The sequence below is a fragment of the Trachurus japonicus genome, chromosome 7, assembly GCF_045865225.1.
Source record: "Trachurus japonicus isolate A0001 chromosome 7, Traja_1.0".
NCBI classification, from domain to species: domain Eukaryota; kingdom Metazoa; phylum Chordata; class Actinopteri; order Carangiformes; family Carangidae; genus Trachurus; species Trachurus japonicus.
The window spans coordinates 5,055,593-5,080,074 of NC_140913.1; the positions used below are offsets into that span (position 1 = coordinate 5,055,593).

The 24,482-nt window shown below is 42.7% G+C and overlaps 1 protein-coding gene across 1 annotated transcript in view; it reads right to left on the reverse strand.

Moving 5' to 3' along the window:
• dnmt3bb.1 (DNA (cytosine-5-)-methyltransferase 3 beta, duplicate b.1) overlaps positions 1–24,482 on the reverse strand; it is a 92,748-nt gene that overhangs the window by 28,623 nt on the left and 39,643 nt on the right. Inside the window, exons 3-10 of the mRNA XM_085783079.1 lie at positions 20,873–21,023; positions 20,522–20,607; positions 20,283–20,417; positions 17,883–18,026; positions 7,192–7,350; positions 6,968–7,075; positions 1,941–2,082; positions 1,729–1,851 (exon numbers count right to left, since the gene is read on the reverse strand). Of these exons, the coding sequence (XP_085639205.1) occupies positions 1,729–1,851; positions 1,941–2,082; positions 6,968–7,075; positions 7,192–7,350; positions 17,883–18,026; positions 20,283–20,417; positions 20,522–20,607; positions 20,873–21,023 (1,048 nt within the window). The remainder of the gene's footprint in view (positions 1–1,728; positions 1,852–1,940; positions 2,083–6,967; positions 7,076–7,191; positions 7,351–17,882; positions 18,027–20,282; positions 20,418–20,521; positions 20,608–20,872; positions 21,024–24,482) is intronic.

A 24,482-nucleotide genomic window follows, 5' to 3' on the forward strand; every position in this document is an offset into this window, starting at 1 on the left:
AAATTGTAAATTGCGGTCACTTCCCCACTGTGTTGCTTCCTTCCGTCCTGTACATTTGTTTTAAATGAAGCCTTTCAGAATCAATCAGTGGATCGATGGATTGTCGTTACGATGTGTGTATTTGTGTATTTTCGTATCTGTCATTACGGGCGGGGTGTGTTAGTAGCGCGGACTCGCGGTGCCGGTCAGTTTGAGCTGTTTGAGCCTCCACTCTCTCTGTACAGGTTATAGCTGCTTTCCTGTTAGGAGTGATATCACCACCTACTGCTTTGGAATGCACATGAAGACGGATTTGCGGTTTCATGTGGACGGAGTTATTTTTTATCACACCGGTGGTGTGGACGCAAATTTTTTTTTAACCGGGGTCCAGAAAAGTTCGGTTTCAAAAATACCCGTGTTCGTGTGGACTAGGCCTTAATTTTCATTCAAGGATAAATGGGTCTGGGTTCTTATGGGTTAAGAGAGATGCGTTTTATGCCTTGATCGATCCCTCTGTGTGTGTATGTGTGCATATTATGACTGTATCTGCCTTTAAGGGTTTGTTTTCACAGATTTTATTCAAAGTCTAGATTAACTGTTAAATGGGAGATGAATAATATGCCTCACATCTCACATGTTCCTCCTAAAGCCTTGTTCCTGGTCTCTCTACACAGTTTAACTCTGACAATATGGCCACTACAGAAGCCTGCAGAGGAGAATGAATGCAGCTGTTAACATCGTTTTCAATACCTATAGGAGTTTAGAAATTAACCACATGTCCAACTTTGTTACAACTAGTAACAAAGCAGTAAGTGTCAGTCTTATGCATTCATTTCCTTTGCCAGTGTGTGAGTGATGAAATGCACTACTGAACCTATAGGGAGAGGAGATGTTTTCTGGCGGTCCTAGTCCCCCCCTCCCCCCAATGTGAATGTGCAGGTCACAACTTGTGCACGAGAACGTTTTGGAGTTGTTGGATTGTGTATTTAGTTTGATGAGGGAAACCTAGAAATACCGTGCAGCTCGTGTACTCCCCGACCAATTGAAAAACAGTTGCACCGACAATTAAAAGTAATGAACCTACTCCTAAAACTATAGGGATTAGGGCAATAGGCGAATTTGCCAAAATGATGAAATATCCCTTTAAAGGAGCTATATGTAAGAAATGTATGGAAGGTAATCATAAAATCACCTATTACATCACCAGAGACTAAGGAATCATGTTAATTTGAAAATATCCAACTGACAATAATAGCACAGCCAGAATATTTGCATTGATTTTGTGTTTTGGCCTGTTTAGTTGCTCCACCCACTGCTCTCTCCCAATCACCCAGGTTGCCAGTTCCCACTGAGCTGAATTGTGGATTATGTCTGATGTTACTAACATTAAAAGATCTCACTGTGACTCTCAAAAACGCCTTAAAAGCAGAAACAAAAGAAGAAGAATTTGAGTAGTGTATAGTATTTTGAATTTGACTGGAGCAACAGTTTTGGCTACTATCTTACACATAGCTCCTTGAATATAACACAAATATAACAAAAATCTAAAATCATCTATATCAAAAACACACAAAATAGGCCTATAGAATTTTCCAGTTGGGAATTTCACAGGATTAGGATTAGTAAGAATAAATTCAAAACTATAACCTTAAAAAAAATCCAGATTTACAAAGTCCATATTTCCAACATGTATAGCCTACATCCAAGATTTTGTAAGATGTTGATAATTGAGTTGACTTTGACCTCTACCTCTGCAGTAGGACTCCTCGGGGGCAGCCTTGTTCTTACACAGACTGACTCGGGGCCGCTTTGCGCTGGGAAAGTACTCTGGCAGCGAGACATCGAGGACCTGGTGGTCCAGAGGGTTACTGTCTGCAGAGGACACACACACACACAGATCAGTTTCTTATTCCTTGGCTAAATGAGGGGAAACAGTCTGGTCACTGCTGCTTTTTCCTCACTGGCGCTGTGTGTGGGTTTGAGTCCCTCCTCTCCTTTTGGCAGGAAGCCGTCATTGGCCCAGTCCAGCATGGGTTTGACCTGGTCCTCTGGGTTGTCAGACTCACAGGGAGGAAACGTCTTCCCCGCCCGGATACTGGCCATCTGAGACACAGAGGTCACAGTGTGAGACACAGAGACAGGTGAGCAGTCAAATTAAAAACCACATGAATAATGTGAAGTCAAATCTGTCACATCCTGCAGGAATTTAAATATAAATCCCAAATAGAATATTTAATAGAAGACTAGAAATTTTAAATTTAGGTGAAAGACAAAGAAAATGAGATCATTAGAGTCAATCCAACCTCCTTTAAAATCAAAGTGGAGTTTAACTATTTATTTTCCTTTGACCTCGACAACAAAACACCAATAAGTCTGATGGGTGTCAGGCTTTAACCCTTCAGAGTCTATGGCATGTTCTTCTGGATTTCTCTCGCCTGGACTCTTTGTGTATTAATGCTTTCAGAATATCCATTCTGTAGTGGTGTCATATGAATGTAGAAAAAGCTATAAGATCAGAAAAAGAAAGGAAAATTAAAAACGGAAAATGATTTTCACATATTTGTTGGAAACGCATAGACGATTATAATAAACGTCTTTTTAGATACTATACAACTGTTCTTTGAGGTCTTGGGGATTAGGTGAAAAAGAATAAGGGCTCCGACTATAATACAAAGTATATTATTAATATTATTTAAAACAATGCCCCACTTGCCTGGCATGAAAACAGTGTGTGTCTGGGTGAGCTACAGACACACCAGTGGACTTTTTAAAGTCCACTTTTTAAGTGTCCCACTTCCAAATAAAAAAACTACTTATAAGAAAACTGGTCATAATAGCCAACCTATGTGTCAACTGTTGGCAAAGATAAGGTCAGTCCCTTTAATAGAAAATGTTTTTCCCCCATTTCCAAACAGGATCTTTATGTTTTTATATGATGTTCTTATGTCGACCCTTCTGCTTTACCTAATACCCAAATCCTCTCGTTGTCATTTTATGTTATGCTGTTATGAAAAGAAAATGAATAAAAATTAAATTCAAATAAGGGCTTCATGATTAAAAAAAAACCTACTCCTGGGAGAAGGAAGGTAATTTCGAAATTCCCATGGAGGAATGGTACAGTTGTTGTGAGTTTCAGTGGAAATGCACCAACTCGCATACATGGAGAGAATTTGCATGGAAATGTTTGATCACATTCTTTGTAACCCCTAAACAGAAAGCTCACTTTGCAGAAGAGGATCCACAGTGCTGGAGGATGTGTGGGAGCCAGGATGCAAACCACTGGCATATATTTTGGGAATGTCCAAAAATTGTAAATTTCTGGTCAGAGATGCACAAAATATTAGAAAACATGTTTCATATGAAAATACCATATCATTTCAAAACTTTTATTCTGGGAGAAATTAACTTTCTCACAGGGCATCTCAACAAATACCTATTTGGCGCTCTGATTTCTGCTGGCAAGAAAACCATCACACGACACTGGCTGCACCCTGACTCCCCCACAATAGAGGAATGGACTGATATTGTCAATGAAATATATATATATAATGGAAAAGATTACTTTCTCACTTCGCCTACAAATGGATAAATTCACAAAGTCATGGTCAAAATGGCTCTCCTATGTACAAATGTCAGTCACATCCTAGAAACTAAATCACTTGTCTCCGCCCATTTACTTTCTTTGTCATTTCTCTGTTGGTTTGAAGGATTGCCTGGTCTTATAAGTCTTATACATACATATCAAAACTCAGATAATGTTGTTGTTTGGTCTCTCTACAACTGAATGCAGCCGCTGTTACAAGCCCATAGGGTTGGGCATCGTTTGGATTTTAACGATTCCAATTCTGATTCCGATTCTCTATTTCGATTCCGGTTCTAAACAATTCTCGATTCCGATTCTTTGAGGTGCAGGTCAACAGGTCACAACTTATTTCACAGGATATTTTTTTATTTGACAAACTCTTCACACAGGCTGCATGCATGCTTGGACTTCAAACATACATCTTACACAGCTTCTAAGACCTCCAAAAGGCCTTCAAAAATAGATTTTGCCAACTATGGTATTCAATTAAAAGGGAGGGTCCCTAACTGTAACTATAAAACTGAAATTTGGCAAGCAGTCTAACATACAAAGAGCTGCAGAACAGGTGAATGTATATGCAACAAAATAAAACAAACACTGTAGCAGTCATGATGACAAATCAAAAACAGTTTTTGTTTAAGAAGATAATCATGTCTGCCTTCTCAGGCTGAGGAGGTCTGTACACTAGTGACGCGTGGTGCGGGTCAAGAAATGTTTACTTTATTTGCGGGGCGGGGCCCGGTGGGGCGGGTCATTAAAAAAAACTGATGATGAAGTCCAGAGTGTGTTATCAGGGGCGCGCTGATGTTGACGGGAAAGCCGGCGGAGGTGTGAGGGAACTGGATGAGACGGCGGCTGGGCGCATCAGCAGAGCAGGGTTGGTTTCACTGAGAGCAGAGAGCAGACCGGGGAGAGGGAGAGGCGGCGGCCGCGGCGGCTGTACTCGCTGCACTGTGACTCTCCCACTCCTCACGAGCTCCACACTGACAAGCTACCGGCAACACAGCGCCTCTGTCTGCCCTTTCAAAGTAAAAAGCCGCTGTCTGACGTTTAATAGCGGCGGGGATGGTTGTGAAAATACATGCGGTGGTGCGGGGCGGGTCAAATTACTTCAAACTAGTGCAAGCGGAGTAAAACAAACAAACTAGTGCGGACATTTAGGAACCGAAAAAAAGGATTGAAATTCAAATGGCTTCTTAACGATTCCGGAACCGGACGTGCCCAACCCTACAAGCCCACACATCCCGTTTTGTTTCATCATTGTTTTTTTTTCCTTATATTCCACCTTTTGTCTATCTTAAGTTAGTTTTGCTTTTTTTTGCTGTTGTTTTTTCTTAAAAATATGCAGGTTATTCATATGAAATGTTGTTTCTTATAACATTACACAATTACAATACAGTAACAGCTATGTTTTGATACACTGATGTTTTCCTTTCTTCTTGACTATAATTGTGAATCAAGAAATCAATACCAGCTGTGTAATGTATTATGTGAGGATAACAATAAAGAAAAAAATTGAAAAAATTAAATTCAAAATAAAATAAATAAAAAAGAATTATGTCGCTTTCATTCAGCGATGTGAAGATAGATGTGAAAGAGTAAAACAATACTCCTGCCATCGTATACAGAAGCAGTGACAAGAGGAATGTGAGGCCAGTGTTCCCACCTGAATGAGGTGTTGCACTTTAGTTTTATTTATAGCGCCCTCATTTGGCCAAACGGTGTCGTTTTTAAAACCCTGGAACACAATGTGAAACGACTTCCAGGGAAATCATCATGACTGAAGAGCGTTGAGTGTTTAGACAGAGACGAGAGACGGACGGGCAGAGCGGGACGAGAGAGAGACACAGAAGCATGAAGAGGCCTGCAGGCCGACTGACTGTCTGCACTTAAACACATCTGTCACTCACACACACACACAGACACACTAGAAAAACAAACAGGGTGAAAGGACACAGACTGGAAGACATTCCCAGAGACAGACAGTGAGACATCCTGGACACCCGTCACTCAGACTGCAACTGATGTCAATTTTATTCGGTTTGAAAAATGTCAAGTAAAGAAACCAAAGGTATTTTTTGCTTGATGTATTTCCTGAACATTCCTTGATGTTCTTCATTTGTCAGTTACAAACTTTGCTGATGTTAAGTCAAATACTGTGTTTTATTTAGGTTAGCTCTTGTGTAACTATTGACACATTATGACAAAAATCAATGTTGGCTGTATCATTTGTCTGCCTGCCCGACATATGACACCAGAAATGATAAAGTTTGAGACAATAAGATGACGAAACAGTCCTGATGTGTCTGTGTGATCGATCATCTGTTGCACAATCACATATTTAATCAAGAAGCCCTCGTTTATCTTCACGGTTTGATGTCGTCTCTTCTGTTCTTGACAGAATGAGATGCAGGAGATAGAGAGGAGCAAACCCACGTGTGTTTGCTTTACTCTGCCACTGACACACACAAACTTGCAATGAACCAGTGTGTTCTTGGCAGGGAAATGCCTCACACTCTCATCGTTATCATTTAACATTAGTTTAGTTTAGTTTATTTTGGTCTAGACGTGTCACTTCATCTTACATTAGAAATATAGATCACACATAAATGCAGCAGCTTGACGAGGTCTTTAAAGACAACAAAAAGAGAAACAACAAGAAACAAAACGGACATTTAGACCGAAAAGGTGTAGGCTGAAGTTTAGCTTATTTTGCCTATTTTGATATACAAATATCAGCAAATCTTAGTTTGGTGATGTTTGACTTTCTGAATATACACACCCCTCTGAGGTTGTAATGGCTTTGTCTTTTATTGAACATTCTGAATACAGTCAGGCAGCATGTTGTTGTTAATTCTGAACATAAGTTGTGCAGTTTTGCAGTCCACCAGTTCTTTTGATTTGAGTTAATATATATTTATAAATAATTGGTTGGTTGGTTGCTTATAATCCGCTTTGTTTATGAGCTGTATTGCTTCTTTTTTAAGTAAGAAAATTGGTTTAGTAATTGTTTTAAATGTTTAAATGTGCGTCCCCACACTTCTATACAATAAGGTTATATGGTTTTATCAGAGATTATTTGGTACAGAATTTTTAGTGAGTTTATTGTTAAGATATTTTTACATTTATAGAATTGCCATAGTTTTTGATATTTTATTTAAGAAGTTGATATGTGGCTTCCAGCACAGCTTGTGATCAATAACAACTCCAAGGAACTTATTTTCAAAAACTCTTTCCACTTCCACATTGTCAATAGTGAGCTGCACTCTTTGATTTATTGTATGTTGTATATTCCTTTTATAAAGTTTTAAATTGTATTCAGGGATATTTAGGGGATTTAGTCTAACGTGCAGCTGAACGAGTTTTAATAAACAGAATGAAAAACCTAAAAATACCGCGACTCACCTCCAGCGCCTGGAAGATGGCCCTGCGGTAGGAGGCCAGCTTGGTGTACGAGGGCTGGCTGAAGAACTTTGGGAAGGCGGTGATGGAGTCCAGTTTGTCGGCTGAAACCTGGGGACAAAAAAAAAAAAAAAAAAAAACGAAACGAAACACAGCTTCAGATGACACGTACGACGGTGATTCACCTCCTCTCCCCCGGCCCGTCTGTTTTTCTTTCCGTTCCTCACCTCAGAAAATTTGCCGTCTCCAAACCACTGCAGCCACCTCATGCCGTGGCTGGCCTGCCGTTTGCCGGTGGCGCGCCACGTCACCACGATCCCGGGCCACCAGGAAAATCCCTTGATCTTCCCCCACACCAGCTCGCCGATGCCAAAACCCTTGTTGTCCTGGACGTGGGAGGTAGAGAGAGAGGGAGAGAGAGGGAGAGAGACGAAGAGCGAGGGAGGATAAGGTCACGTCAACAATAAGACAATAAGCTTTTTTACTGCGGTGGAGGAACAGTTTGGGATGTTCCGTCTCTGACTCGGGAAAACATCAGGACTGAGTCGTAGGCCTGGTTCACACCGACACCCCCAAATCGGATTTTTAGCAGATCCAAACTGGATCTAGTTTGATTCTCTGACAGTCTGAACAGCCAAAAAATCTGATTTCAACCTGATACAGAGGTGGTTTTCAAATGCGATTCTGATTAGATTTGTACAGATCCGTTTCAACATGAACGGCTCCGTTGCTCTGATTAGATTTCGAAGCATCTTTTCTTCCCGTGAATGATCAAAGATGGAGATCTATGGTCTGATCAGCACAGTAGTTGTTCATTGTTTTGAAACGTTCATTCAAGTATTTGCAAGTGAAGAAACGTCACTACGCATTTACGTCGAGAACGGAACCAGACAACATTCCGTTTTACATTTACATGATAATTTTCATTTCTTTCGGTTTAAGAAAAGGTTTATTCCACCTCTCTGAAACCAAATGAAATTCCATTCAGTTTGGGCCTATTTATTCCAATTCAGCCGTTTATATATGGAGCTTTTTCATTCTGTTTGGACAAATATTCACATTTACTTTTCATTCATGATCCTCACACACATTACCCTGCCACCTGTACCTGACAGATTCCATGTTTCACCTGTTTATTTAAAGAAAAGAAAAAAAAACACATGTACCATCTCAAATTTTAGGGGCAGTCTGGAGCTCTGGCTGCCTTTGCTGCTGCTTCTTTGCAGTTGGACTATTTGTGCCGTGGCTCCACGTAATGATCTGGTACAGTTCACTGTTGCCCGTTTTGTGGATAACACACATGCAATGTAGACACACACAATATGTAATGTGGTCTGTCAGTCACAGTGAGATCAGATTCTGATCAGATTTGAAGAAAAAATGGGATTTTGGCTGCAGCCTGAACGAGGCCTTGGTAACTTGTTGGGAAGCTGTTCCTCAGGCTGCAGGAGGGGAAAACTGAGGAGGGGAAAAGAGCAGATTCTGACAGATATCTCATCTGGCAGAGAAGGAGGAGGAGGAAGAAGAGGAAGCAGGACTGATGGTTGGACACGCCGACAGAGATCTGTAATGATATCTGTGTTGTGCAAAAGCTGAGAAAACCCCCCCAAAAAAACCCTCTATTGGTTGGCTGGCCTGAAACAACAGGCTGGAAATATCAGCTTGATTGATGCCAAACTGAAAGGTAGAAGAAAAAAAAAAACTAGAAGAAACTTGTGAACTTTCTCCAGTCACCACGTCTAACAGTGGATCCAGAGAGAAAGAAAGAAATCCCCCAAACCATATATTAATTATATATGATAATATTGAATATTTCTGATTTGCAATATTTTCATAGTATTAAAAAGATCTTTTTTAAAGTTCTACTGCTGAGTCTACTTCACTTGCTGCACACTCTCTTATATATGAAAAAAAAAACCCTGAAACTTCACATACAACAAAATAATAATATACTATACAGTGTTTCCGCTAGAATTTTTTGAAGGAGTGGCAGCAGTTATTTTATTTTTGTTTTTCCACTTCCACTCAAGTGTGACGTCTGACACGAGAATCAAATGCGCTAATTTTCAAAACACACCACTGATCTGTAACTGAGACATTTGTTATTCTTTTACACAAGTTAATTGACTGCTGTGTGGAAAACAACAGTGTCTGTAACCGAGGTGCAGACGAGTGAGTTTGGAGCTGACGAGAGGGTCGAAAAAAGAGAGCGAGACGATGTGGCCGTAGCCACCGTGATATGACGACCCCGCCCACACTGAGGAGAAACTATGAAGAACTCAGCTGTGATGGAAAAGGACCTAAACCGAGTTGAGCCGAGTAGAGCTAACTGTGTAGTGGAAAAGGGTGCAAAGTAATAGTAACTGGTAGATTATTATTGTGCGTCTGCCCCAATACTGAAGCAGTGGTGGCAATAATTTAGTCGTGGCGGGCTGCCACGAAAAAATGCATGTAGCAGAAACCCTGCTACATATCATGATGTTTGGGTTGGACTACAATCAAGATATACAATTTAGAATATTGCCCAAGAAGATGACTTCATTTTCCAAAGTATGGTCATTGGTCACATTCTCCTCCCGGTTAAAAGGGATACGCCAACATTTTTGTTTTTCGTGTCTTGCCTCACTCCCGAGTCCATGACAAGCAGATAGACACCATCCTTTCAACTGTGCATACAGTAACAAGGGAGATAGAGCCGTATCGCCCGTAATTAGCTTAGCTCAAATGCTGGAAGTGGTAGTGTTAGCCTGCCTCCAGTAAAGTCATCAGAGAAACTCTTCAGCAACTCTAAATGGAAACCGGCGGGGCGATCTTTGTCTCAGAGCTGACAAAACTGTCCGGTAAGGCATCATGAGCGGTCAAATGCCGGTAACGGGACGAGATCGGTCAAAACGGAGGATTCAAGCAAAGACGGTTTCAAAGTAAAGCACAAATTCTATCGTCATGGTTTTCTGTATGTAAAGGGCAACGGGTGTTTTATTTTGTGAAAGTAACCGGAAGTGCGTTGGTCACAACGGCTAGCTTGAGTAGCGCTGAATTCGTCCGAACAAAATTGTAAACAGCTGGTATTTAGACAAGTTAACGACACACTGCTGATCTAAACGGCTACTTTCTCGCCTAAAATGTTTGAAATGTCGATAAAGTGATATATTTACAGAGTTTACAGCTAAAATGAAATCAGCTTCTGACTGCTGATTTCGGCTGGGGTAGGAGGCAGGCTAACACTACCTATATACAGTTGTGTTCAAAATAATAGCAGTCCGACATCACTTGCAAGATAAATCACTGATTTTGTTAGAATTTCAACTTTTTTTTTTTCAACTTTTTCTAGAAGGTTTAGTAAAGGTATAGAAAACCAACAGACCCAACAGGCATGACGTGCATGCTGCTGATTCTGTGAAACTGAATCATTTACTGAAAGGGGCGTGTTCAAAAAAATAGCAGTGCCAGGTTCAATTATTGAGGTCATTGATTATGTGAAAAAAAATAGGTGTTAAACAGGTGGCCCTTATTCAAGGATCAAGGCAACTGATGCTGCATATGCTGGCTGTGCATTTGTCCTTGAAAAACAGAGTAAAATGGGTTGTTCAAGACACTGTTAAGAAGAAGAGCATTCTTTGATTAACTCTTTCACTGCCAAAGACGAGTTATCTCGTCTTAGCGAATCCAAGCGTAGTCTGCCAAAGACGAGATAACTCGTCTTAGCGTTTTTTTTAATGGCAACGCCATGCTGAATGTCTTGCCCTACTCCTCTGTGAAGATCAGACTTGTATCATCAAAATAAAGTGCAGAAAAACACATTTGGATTGAGAGATGTAAAAAATATAGCGTATTCCCCCCCCCCTCACGGAGCGGTGCGGGTGTCTGACTGCAGCGGCGCCGCTCCGTGACACTCTGGCCGCCGGTGAGAGCTTAGGGGGCGGCGGCGGGGCTCATGGCGGCTCGGCAGCTCGTCGAAGCTCTGTGCAGCTCCGTGATACAAAGCACAAACGTTAGTAACAACAACCCCGTCGATCGCTCGTCGTTAGTCGTCAAGAGCGTTTGGAAAGTCGCCCGATTTTGCGAGAAATCACTCGGATAGCAGCTTGAAAACCCCGCGATCTACAGTAGTGTGGATGAGGAACGGACGGCGCCGGCGAACGTGACGAGAGGTAAACGTGGTGGGAGTGTCTAGTACTCTGTTGTGAGCGCACATGTCTGTGGCTGTGAGTTCAGGGGGCGTCAGCCAGAGCTGTCGGCTGTGTGTGTGTAGATGTGTGTGAGACAGAGAGAGTGAGTGAGACCGCTGCCTGCTGACCAGAGGAAGCTGGATCTGATCTAAAGCGCCGTGTTTCGGCTACAAAAACCTGTCAAACTGATCCGCGCGCGCGCGCGCACACACACACACACACACAGACACACACGCACGCACACAGACACACACACACACACACACACACACACACACACACACACACACACACACGTATGCACACACGTATGCACACGCACACGTCACGTACGCACACACACTAAAAAAAGGAAAGAAAAAGTTGTAACTCAAAGAAAAGAAAGAAAAAAGGCTGCAGTAGTGTGTGTCAGTAGCTAAATATTTTGTCTTTTGTCATCAAAAGTCATTTGTCAGTGTTGATTTAGTTGTTGTTTACAAGAGAACAACTGTACAGATGTTGAGGCGTCACTAAAGCAAAATATAAAGGAGCCAATTGTACTGGTTCACCTGAAAATGACAGCCGACACAAAAACCTCTTTTTCTCAAGATTTTGGTGCCAAAATGGCATTTTGGCTAAACTAACCTATATTCAACCGTCAATTTCACAAGACTGGAACAAGATAGAAACAAACAGGTTTTTTTGCTGGAAACTAGAGACCCTCTTCTTTCCTTTGATGGGTTGAATGTGTATGTAGTAACAGTACATAATATTATGGTGGGTCTACGGAAATCAGTCAAAAAGCTGGAAAATGCCTGGCAAGCTGGAGGAAGCTGCTGTGAGAATGGCTGGCAGTCAAAGAGTTAAGAGGAAGTGCAGAAAATGATAGGCTGTTCAGCTAAAATGATATCAAACGCTTAAAAATGGCACACAAAACCAGAAAGGCGAGGAAGAAAAAGAAAAACGACTATTCGAAGGGATCGGAGAATAACCAAAATGGCAAAGGCTCAGCCAATGATCAGCTCCAGGAGTATCAAAGAAGATCTAAGATTGCCTGTGAGTACTGTAACAATCAGACAACGTCTATGTGAAGCCAAGCTACCACCAAGAAGCCCCCGCAAAGTCCCATTGTTAAAAAAAATACATGTAATGAAGCGGTTACAATTTGCCAAATAACACATTGACTGGCCTAAAAAGAAATGGCGTAATATTTTGTGGACTGATGAGTAAGATTGTTCTTTTTGGGTCTAAGGGCCACAGACAGTTTGTCAGACGTCCGACAAACACTGAATTCAAGCCACAGTACACAGTACACAGTACAGCACCATCAGAGCCGGCCCTCCCTATAAGCGAACTAAGCAGCTGCTTAGGGCCCCGCAGCCACTAGGGGGCCCCCAAACTTTGCTCAATCATTTGTCTAACCGTCTCTGACAAAGTGTAACCCTTGACCCAACTGGCAACAATGACCGTGACACGCATACGTAAACGTAACGCAGACTGTGGCCGTTGTCCGGTAACGAGCGCGCACCACCCCTTCCCCTTCTCTCCCCCCTGGCCCCCTCCCTCCCTCACTCACTGAGATCGCGATTTGCGAGGAGGTGATTGGCTTTTGGACAGCGACGATGTCCAAAAGGATATATCCGTCAGGTGCGGAAAATAGGAAAAAGAAGGTCAAGGATGAAAAAAAAAACAAGGACAAGGTAAGGCTAATTAATGTTATGTTTACTAGATGTACGTTTAGCCGAAAAACATGTCGGTGCTTGTGTTAGCTCACTTAGCTGGCTAGCTGCTACATACCAGCCTGCTGCAGTTAACATGTCCTGGCTGATTTTAAGGTCTGTTTACAGTGAAAAGATAACAGCTGTTTTCCTGTGAGGGGATAAAGGATCAATCACCCATTTATTAATGGCTGTCATGTTGCCACATCCTCATCCCCTGTGGCTGGTTCCAGTCATACAGTTGGTAAGTTTCTTGTTTGTTGCCACAATATGTTTATCTCTGTTGGAAAATTAAATTGTGTGTAAAGTGGCTAAAAAATTCTACTAATCTTCTCCACAGCTCCAATGGTTACTGCTGATGATGCTGCTGACCAACCAACATCCTCTATCTTCTTCTCAACTGAAGTTTTGTTTTAAGGGTTCTAGAATTTAGCTGTACAGATAATTTAAAGAAAATAAATCTGTTCAAACTGTAATCTTTTGTAGAATCTTTTATCTTTCTGCTACATCAAAAGTACTGCCGGTTTGGAGCCACCTATTGCCATTCACAATATTAACATTAACATTCAGACAAAAACAAAGTAGAAGAAAAAATGACAAGTGCAATTAGACAGCTTTAAGTGTTTAGACTCTAATTAGTAATGAAATATCTGCTCGCCATCATGTTGATAGAGGTACAATAAAATATGCAAGGGTTGCATACGGTAGCTGGTTTTATGAATATGTGATGATACACTGTGAGGCAGGGCCCCCAATTTTATCCTGCTTAGGGCCCCCAGATGTACAGGGCCGGCCCTGAGCACCATGCTTCACCATAAGCATGGTGGTGCAAGCATCATGATATGGGGATGTTTCTCGTACTATGGTGTTGGTCCTATTTATCGCATACCAGGGATCATAGATCAGTTTGAGTACACCAGAATACTGGAAGTAGTCATGTTGCCGTATACTGAAGAGGAAATGACCCCAAACAAGACAATGACCCCAAACACACCAGCAAGCGTGTAAAAAAAGATGTCAAGATGTTTTTTGAACATTATATTTCTTGACTTTCTGTAAAATATTATCAAATTAAATTACTTTTTCCAATTTTCTTGGTTTGAAATAGAATGTGCAGTGTCCCCAATGCAGTTGTGTTCCTTAAAATACAATTTATTTGAAGAATTTTGAGGTTTACTCACCTTTTTAAACACACTGCTATTATTATGAATATGAACATAACTGTACTTCCAGCATTTGAGCTAAGCTAATTACGGGCGATACGGCTCTATCTCCCTTGTTACTGCACGCACAGTCGAAAGGATGGCATCTATCTGCTTGTCGTGGACTCATGGGAGTGAGGCAAGACATGAAAAAAAATGTTGGCGTATCTCTTTAACCTCAAAACTAAAAGTGACACAGTTCTCAGAGTGTGAAGTTTCCCTTAATGGATCAATACAAAATGTGGATTCAATTAAGATTAACCTCTTAATCTTAAAAGCATGACAAACATGAAGTGGAGAGTATGTGGCCACCTTGGCGTCGCCCTGCACCTGCCTGTAAATGTCCACGCAGCCTGATTTCCTTGTTTGCTCAGGTGTTTCCTTTGTTCCTGCTGTTCGTTCTGCACGTTCAGCCTCTTGGTGAACAGAAAACAGCCAACATCCCTGATAATGCCATAATTGACCCATTTCAGCCTGTTGATTTATGAGCAGGTGGGATTTCAATGCACACGGGCGAATCCCGATAGAGCCCGCGGCTCCGTGATCCCCTCAGTCCGCCTTAAGAGAGAACACCCATTAGGGCTTTGTAATGGAGTCTGACTCGGCTGAAGGAGGTGACGCTCCACTGAGTCCAGGCAGTGAAAACACACAAACACGAGGAGTTGCATCTGAAAGGAGGCCCGTGGTAAACACACACACACTGTTTGCTCAGTATCAATAGTTTCATTCAGGTCATGACGACCACCAGTCTGCATAGCAAGGCGCTTGTGGTTGTGTGCATGTGTATGTGTGTGTGTGTGTGGCCACCTGCACCAACACAAGGCCAGGTGGAGGAGGTTGTGAGGTCTGTGAGGGGAGTTACCCTCCTCCACTTTCAGTCGCTGCCAAACCTCCACTTCCTCTTTTTAAATATTCTCTCTCCGGCAGCTTTTCCTCCTTTTCCTCCTCCTTCCCCTCCTCCTCCTCCTCCTCCTCCTCCCCCTCCTCCCTCCCCCCCCCCCCCCTCCTCCTCCTCCTCCTCCTCCTCCTCCTCCTCCTCCTCCTCCTCCTCCTCCTCCTCCTCCTCCTCCTCCTCCTCCTCCTCCTCCTCCTCCTCCTCCTCCTCCTCCTCCTCCTCCTCCTCCTCCCCCTCCTCCCTTTTCCTTCAGCTCATTTCACACAGACTCTCTGATGTCTGCAGCTAAACTCTTCCACTTTCTCTTAACAGATTAAAGGACAATTCCGGGCAAATCTAACTCGGGGCTGTATGTTCCTAACATTTTAGGTCTAAAAGAAGGAATCTGAAGATTTTCAGTTTAATTGCTCCTGTTTTGCGGTAGTTGTGTCTGTCCCCGCATCGCCACGGCAGCGATGAATGGGAGCGGATGGAAGTTCCGCTGCTTAGGCTGTTTACATCCCTCAAAGCCGCAATTTTTTTCCATAGACAGCGTCAGATGGTTTGTTTACTTCAAACAAGCCAACATGTTTGTAAAACTAGATCTAATTCAAAGTCTCCCGCAGACCCAAGTTGACGCGCTCGGTCTGTTTACATGCAGTCAGAAGCTCCCGTTTGTGTCATAAACACAGGAATATCAACTCTTGACTCTGAACTTCCATCCTCTCCCATTCATCACTGCCATGGCGATGCACAACTACCGCAAAACAGGAGCAATTAAACTGAAAATCTTCAGATTCCGTCTTTTAGGTAAAATGTTAGGGGCCCAGAATTGTCCTTTAAGGCCGGGTTCAGACTACACAATTTTTTTTTTGTCCCTCACAATGGTCACCATGTCAGATTAAACCACAGCGGCATAAATTCTTGCCGTGTGATGGCCGGGAGACTGGCGACACCACGCGTTCATACGTCACCGGGAAGTCGTCACAACAAACTGTCAATCATGGCTACATAGCGCTGTGTGTGCATGGATGTGTTTGTGTGTGTGATGCTAGCGGTCTTCTGCTCGGACAGGAAAAAGGAAAAAAGGAAGAAAAAAGGATCATGGAGCCGCTCCTGGGTCTGGTGAAGAGGACAGTATGACCGTCTGTCCTCCAGACATGAGGTACGTTAATGAATGTGTTCACCTCAAAACCATTCACTTACATTGGGCACATGAGGCGAGCTAACATAGCTTCACTGTGTGTAGACCAATGGTTCTCAAACTTTTTTAGATCAAGGACCCCTGAACTGATACAAATTAGACCACGGACCCCCCATTGGACAAAATTTTTAAACAAACACCAGAAATACACAAATATTTGTTCTGAAACTGAATAACGTTAAATTTTTTAGTCAGTGTACTTTCAAATTAGGGCCAATGGCGTGAAATTCTGGGGAAAAAAAAAAAAAATCTTGAAAAAAAAAAGTGGTAAAATTTCGAGGACGGACTCACGGACCCCTGGGCGTCCCCGGACCACACTTTGAGAACCACTGGTGTAAACAATGCGTCAGAGCTCTGTTATCCTATTGGTCAACATCAACGTTCACGCCGTAGATGTCAGATTATGTGAAGAAAAGCAAAAAATTCGAACATACTAGACTTTCTGTCGGTGTGCCGTGGAGCATCGTAGACGCAAAATCGCTATTCGTCAGTTCTGTTAAACTACATGTCCGTTCGTCATTCCCGATGCTGGAAATTTGCTGGCCACTACAAAGAAGTCTGAAAATCGTCCTGAATTCGTGTCGTCTGATCCTTTCAAACTCCATCCCATCACCACTGCAGACGTGTTTCCACCTCTTCACACGTCCTCCACAGAGAACACATTGTTTGACATCTTTAGGTTTCCTGATTGTATCTGAACGGCTTTCTAGGATCCATGTCGCTGCGACAGCTGCCGACACAGAATGGGTTGAGACTTGAAGAGGTGCAGCTACAGGCCACAGATTCCTGTTAGTGTGACCTCTGTGACCTCGCCTCAGCTTCTCTTCTGCTCATTTGGACTTTTTTGGTTAGAAGGTTTGGAGAGTGTCAGTGTTTCAGACAAGATCTTCTGTGGATATACAGTTGCAAGAAAAAGTATGTGAACCCTTTGGAATTTCCTCTTTATCTGCATTAATTGCTTTGCTTTCCATTGCAGGCCTGAAGTTTGCCACTCAACAACACTAATGGGAAAATGTTTTGCGTTTTGTGACTGATTTAATTTTTTTGTATTTTCTGTACATATGGTGTAAAAATGTGCCTGCATACCAGCATGTAAACATCATCTCAAAGGTTTAGGGCTGCTTTCCTGGACAGTTTGTCATCGAGGGCAAAATGACTTCCAGAGTTTCTCCAGGCTTCCTACAGGGTAATGTCAGGGTGGCTCCACCAGCTGGAACTCAGAAGTTGTGATGCAGCAGGACAACGAGCCTAAACACTGAAGATAATCTACTGTGTCTAGATCTTCTAGAGTAGCTTCAAAAACAGAAACTCCACCTTTGGGAGTGGCCCGGTCAGAGCCCAGACCTGAATCCAGTAGGAATGCTATGGAATGAGCTCCAGACACACCAGACATCCTATAATAACATGGCTGAGCTGAAGCCGTTCTGTCAGGACCAATGGTCCAGGATTCATCCTGAGTGTTGTTCAGTTCTGATCTGCAGCTACAGGAAACACAAGGGTTCACTTACTTTTCCACCTGCACTGTGAATGTTTAATGGATATGTTTAATAAAGACATGGATTATTATAATTGTTTGTGTGGCATTAGGTTAAGCACATTGTGTTTGTTTATACTCGTGACTTAGATGTAGATCGGATCACAGTAAATGGTTAATTAAGGCAGAAAACTAAACTTTTCTTGCCCCTGTATATGCCGTTCTATCAGTCACTAATGTCATGATGTCCAAATCTCTCAAACACACACACACACACACACACACACTCTCGTCTTACATTATACTCTGACTGGGCCTCAGAGCTGGACGTGGTGGTGCTGCTCTGTGCCGAGTCTTTGGAGTCTTGTTCCATCAGCTCCAGGCGGGGGGCCTCAGGGACCTCGCTGGGCACCACCACCACTGTCCGAGGGCCGGCTGCACACTGACGAAGGGCGGGAGGGAAAAACGTTAGAGTCAAGAGACAGAATGCAACAGAAACAGAGAAGCTTCATTAAAGGAAAAAAAGGAGAGCTCAAGAAAAAAAAGAAAAAGAAAAGCTGAGATGAAGTTTTTGCAGAAGCACCCTGCAGATAAAAGAAGACAGTGAGATATGAGAAGGAGTGAAAGAGAGGATGAGGATGTGGGTTGTTAAAAATGGAGTCAAAGAGGAAAAAAGGTCAACATGTTTTATTCTGACATGCCCCGTTTAACATATATTGCTAATCCTTGAGATATCAAAGTCATATTCCCTCCTCCTCTGACTAACGGGCGTGTTGACTTGTTGAGGAACCCAGATGTGGGCAAGTGAAAACTAAAAAAAAAAAAAAAATCATCCTGAACCATCCTTAAGAATTTTCCACTACGCTGCAAAACAACTATGTTAAGTAGAGAGGAGCGAAGGAACATGGCGTGATGTTTGTGTTTATTCAGGCCAGGTGTATCCACCTAAGTGTCAGGGTCGTCACCCCAACCGCTCGGCTGACATTAGGGATAGATCTAAGAGTAAATGTTAACAATCATGAAGGCAAAAGGTCAGCAGGAAGTGTAGGCTAAATTAAATATGTCACACAGAGCTGCCATGAAAAACATCATGTGATTCTGTTTTTTTGTTTTTTTCAGCTTGTCTGCATTACTCTTTATTGTTTAATGCCACAAAGGGTGGAAACTTTTTCAAAGATGGATGCGCTGTTAGTCCTGCAGAATATTTAGTCTGTGGGAGCGACAGTAGCTAGTTGGCCCTTGTTGTTGTCGTTACGTCCATAGACTGTAATCATCTAGTGGTGTGGCTCAGGTTAAAGGGTCAAAGCGGTGGGGGGTATGACATCATCGTTTCACAAACGATCCGTTCTGGGTGTCTACACGAAAACGTTGGGGCTGTGTTTTCAGATTTTTTTTCCACTCTGGGAACCATTTTGATCCCCCAAACAATAAAACTTATATGGATTCTTTCTTTTCCTTTATCTAACAGTGGGTGGGAAGGGATAAGGGTTAATAGTGGTTCATAGGAGCTGTTCCGGCTCAGTTTAAGTTTGTCGTTGCTTTCAACATATACGTTGTGTAGGACAACCAACTGCTAATTTTCTTATAAGATTTCTTGCATACACTGTGTGTGTGAATTGTTGTTGTATGTGAACGAAAAACCAAATAAAAAGATTTATTAAAAAAAAAAAACACTTATATGGATTCACTGAAACCCGTGTCCGTGTGGATGGGCTCTGAGCTCCCTGGCCAGAGCTGCTACTGGTCGTCCCTAAAACTCGGTTGAAGACCAAAGGTGACCGGGCCTTTGCTGCGGCTGCTCCTGGGCTCTGGAACAGCCCGCCATGACACATCCAGTCAGCTGAGTCTATGGAGGCTTTTAAAACGTCCTTAAAAAACGCACATTTTCTACCTGGCATTCAGTTAGGTTGACTCTTTTGTATTTTATCTGTTTATCTATGGCACATTTGTATTTTATTACAATTTCCATATGTATTTTAATGATGGTATGTTTTTACTGACCTGTACAGCACTTTGGTCAACTTCAGCTGCTTTAAAGAGGAATTATGCAGGATTTTTAGCTTAATTCTGCTACATTGTTACCGTAATTAAACAGCTGTGGAGTAATAGTGATGGTTAAACAAATCCCATGTAACTTGTTCCAGGGAGAATGGAGGCTCTCTGCCTTCCATCTAGCGTCTCTTGGCTGAAAACCAAACTTGTAAGATCAGAGCTTCCGACCCGGTGTCCCAGCTCTCGTCTCTTGTTTATGACACATTAAACTACACAAATTTACACTTCACAAATATGACATAACGTTATCTACCGCTCCATGGATTGATTTCTCACCGGGTTCATTAAAAACAAAATGCACATGGCCGGGAGGAGGGTTAGCAAAACAGAGGAAAAGCAACCAGACTTGCATATCTCCTTTATAAATAAAGTTTGAGATGAGTCGAGTTGAGTTTTTGTGACCGTCGCCAGCCCTCCATTGAACCTAGACTATCAAACTAGAAGAGCTTCATATGTGAGCTGGAGGGTGCAGCGCTACACCACGGTGGGTCAAGGGGAAAGTAAGGAACAGAGAGAGACGGTACATGAGGATTAGAAAAGAAAAAGGAAGAAAAGAAGAGAAACAGGCAGTGCAGGTATAGAGTGTGTGTGTGTGTGTGTGTGTGTGTGTGTGTGTGTGTGTGTGCGCCTGTGCGCCTGTATATACCACGATCACGCCGTGCTCCTGTTTGCGGTTCGGTCTGCGAGGTTTGGTGTGCGGTGTCAGACCGGCCTGGAAGATGGTTCTGGGTACAGGTCTCTGTCTCAAACCCAGCTGAGACGCTCCCGATGCCTTTTCCTCCTGACACGCCCACACACACAGACACACAGAGTGGATCAAATATCACATGTACATCACCCCCCAGATGACATACCAGACCAGCCACAGTGTGTGTGCAGCTGTACCTCGCTGCAGGAGTCCCAGGTGTTCTCCTCCTCCTCTGTCTTCTTCCTGCTCCTTTTCCTGCTTCCACCTGAACACTGGTTATCATCTAGAGAGAGAGAGGGAGGAGATGGACAGATGATGGGACAGATGGTAGAAAAGAAACACAATACTGTCGTGCCACAGATCAATGTCTCAACCAGGGATCTGTTCTCAGACCAAACAGTAGAAAGACCAGAGGAGACAAAAGTCCCCGAAACAAGGATGAACATGACTTTAGATAGTTTATTCAAACTTGTCTTCTAGGTTCTGATTTCCTAAAAAAAAAAAAAGGTGTGTCTCTGTGTGTGCATGCATGTGCACGTGTGTGTTACCTTGAGGAGAGGCAGCATCTCCATTCTGTTTGGGGCTGAAGGGGGAGGGTGGTTCGGCCGCAGTCAGAGGGCTGTTCTCATTGGTCAGCTCCACGCCGCTGTCGTTCTCTGACAGGCCCTCGGCCGAAGATGCGTCTCCGTTCACGGGTGCCTGAGGACAGAGGGACGGCGGTGTGAGGGGACGGTGGTTCAGAGACACAAAAGCAAGGGGTGATGAGGTGGATTCAGAGACCTGAGTGAGGGAGGGGCTGGAGCTGCTCAGCCGATCGGACTGATGAGCAGCACACAGGACAGATACTATTGGTAAAAGCAGATATTGATCTATAACTTATTGATCTTTTTGTTTAAAGGTCATAGCTACAACTTTTTCATCAAAATGATAAATTTTTCAAAAATAATACATCCACAGAACATCTAGAGGGGTGCAGAATAAAAGTATAATTTTACAGATTTTTTTATAGTATATAAATAATTGTTTTATAAACTTTGACGGGTCCAAAATATATAAATATTTACATCCGGTTACGTTGGCAACGTCGGCATGAAATGATCTCTGCGCTAACAGCATTAGTACGTTGCCAGATCATGATAGCTCTGTGGAGAAATGGCATTGTGCTAATGCTAATGCTAATGCTAACTAACAGTCAGATGGTACTGTAACGTTTCCGGTGCAGGTGTGATGCTGCGGGTTCGTCTGCAGGTGAGTTAGTGTGAAATGATTCAGATGTGTTTTCAGTCCGCTGTCAACACCGGAGCTGCTGCTCGTACGGTTAGCGTTAGCTTAGCTTTAGCTACTAGCGACTCCCTATAGGTGTACCTGGCAACCAGTACAATTGAAGGTTGGAGAGAGAGCGAGCGAGTATGTGCGACACCTACTTTAATAAAAAAAAATAAAAAGTTGCTCTTATTGACTTGTAATTAATTTGATTTAATTTCATATTTGTTGTTTTATTAAATATAATTCAGTAGTGCATGTGTAGCACCTTGGGCCATGCAGGTTATTTTGTGCTATATGCACTATGACCTATAAAAGCTAATTAAATTCAGCCATTTTCAATTAATTGATCTTTTTCACATTTACCTGTTTTGATCACTGTGTATAATTTGGTGAGGAGAGAAAGGAGAGAAAATTGTTATTTTAGTAGCAGCTGGTTTTTAAAATAAAAGCTGAATTACCGGGATTACAGAAAGGAATTCTGGGTCATTTTATGTTCAAACTGTTATTGAAAAACTGAAGCTTCAGTAGTTTCACCACCAAATCCTGGATTAACAACTTGTTTCTCCTCCATAGAAACTTAAAATCAAAAACTGGGGAAATATTTGAAATGGAAATGTATTTTTATACGCAGCCCTGACATGTAGCGACACCTTCACAGAAACTAGTGAAGAACAAATACTCAAGTTGCCTCCACAGGCTCACCCAGAGCCGAAGACGAGGAGAGAGTTGACATCAATGCTCGACATTCCCAAAGCCCCAGATAAAGAGTGATTGTGTTCCCATGATGAATTAGTTCCCGCCGTTTAACTGTCACACAGCTCTGTAACTCTGTCATCGCCAGCACAGAGTGTGACGCCGACACATGAGGCGCTGAACATCCTAAATCTTCTAATCTCATGAAAGAAAAACTTTGAATGTGTTAAACAAACAAAAAAAAAAGGTGTCAAACGAGACAAATGCCCTCGAAGGTGCAGCAGCAGCTCCCCTTCCCTCGGGGCCAGGCCTTCACATCAGTGAAACCCATTTCTGCTCAGCTCACATCAAAGTCAGATAAAAACTCACATGTCAGAGGGCCGTCGGGCACGCCTGCCTGTCCAACTGCACCTGAAGTACAGTAAACGCTACACGGTGGATGATGAATCTATGCTGACTGAGTGAGTCATGTGTTTGGAACGACAGAGAGAGAGCGAGCATGGCCTCATCTCTCCTCCTCCTCCACCTGAACCGGCCATGTAGCTCAGCCCTGTCTGTACTTGAACCTGCAACATCACACTTACAGAAGTGATTTAACCCAACCCAGAATAAAACCACCAAAAGATGCACGGGGGCTAATGTGTTCAGGTAACACCTAAGGAGAGTGTGCACGCCTATACAGTACGCACTGTGTGTGTATGTAGGTGCACACTTGCATCAAGCTGCACATGCACAGTTCCACCAGTGGTGTCACTGTTCCACTGATCAACAGGTGCTGGTGACACAGCATGGACATCAACATGGCCAGTGCTTTAAAGAGTAACTAAACCCCTCAGTTTTGGCAGACGTGTTCTAAGCTGGAAATTCACACCTGCTTCACCCATTCACACCCGCAAAATCACACAAAGGAGACAAAAAAGTAATAAACACACATGGACACTTGTACTATAGCACTAACAAGCTACTAATGAGCGACTCTAACAGCACTAGTAGCGCGGACACTACTAGGAGCGGATGCCGGTGCTGAGAGGGCGGGGCTAAGAGTGGTGGCTCGTGACGAAAGCTGCCTCCAAAAACGTCATCGACCTCCATCTCAGCCAATAGCAAAATTCGATTGTAATAGCCGTGTTTCAACCCATAGAGGGCAGTCACTCTTACATTTTTACAACAAAATACACCAAATTGAAATATTTTGACTAAAATGTCAAGAGTTGGACCAGAATCAATTACAATCAAAACACTACTTCATACCCAAATATATTTGTTTTTTGGGGTTGATATTTGGTTTAGGGGTTTAGTTACTCTTCAAGTGGGAAAAAATAAGTGCCGGTACTCTCCTTTTCAGCTGTTGGCTGGTAAATTAGGCGGTGGGCGGTTGATACCAGCACATCATTAAATGATAGGCTACTGTATATTCAAATATGATGCTGATTTTAAAAAACCATCAAGAAAGATTTTTAACAAGTATTTTCTTGTTAATCGGGACTGATTTGTCTCCGCTAGAAGTTTTTGTGATTTGTAGCAGGATAAACAGGCTCCACAGCTCTGCCATTAGCTTGTTCTTAACAAGCCGACTGCAACAGCTTCACAGTGTTTCTCAATAAGAGCTTTCATTTTACTGTTCTACTGTTATGTTACTGATCAGTAAATCAGCTCTAAGTTCTACATTAACACTGTAAAAGTATCAAAGCCTCAGTCCACAAATGCAAACAGCCTGTATTCAGAAACTGAGCCTTAGAACAAGGCGTTAGGATTTCTGTAACTTGGTGATGTCACAACAAAACTACACCGAGATGGTTTTTGGCTCCTTAAAACCAGAAATGTTCTTATGGCTCAACATTTTAAATAAAAAACACACACACACAAAAAAAAAGCATCAAATATGGGACGTTTCATATCTCAAACCTTGTTTCTGATGCCACTTGTGGTTGGCATTCTTTCAATTCCTATTTTACAGAAGATCATGTCCAACCTCTCAAACTGCTCTCTGTAATCTTTGGAGGAAAACATCAGGAACAAAGTAGAGAGAAAGAGAGAAGCAGCAGCAGCAGCAGCAGCAACAGCAGCAGCAGCAGCAGCTGTGAAACAGATGGAAAACTGTGACACTTCGCCAACTTTAACGCAAATCACAGCTATGCATATCTGAGGCTGTTTGTGATTGTTCGTCGTCATAAAACAGGGAACGCATGTGGTGTGTGC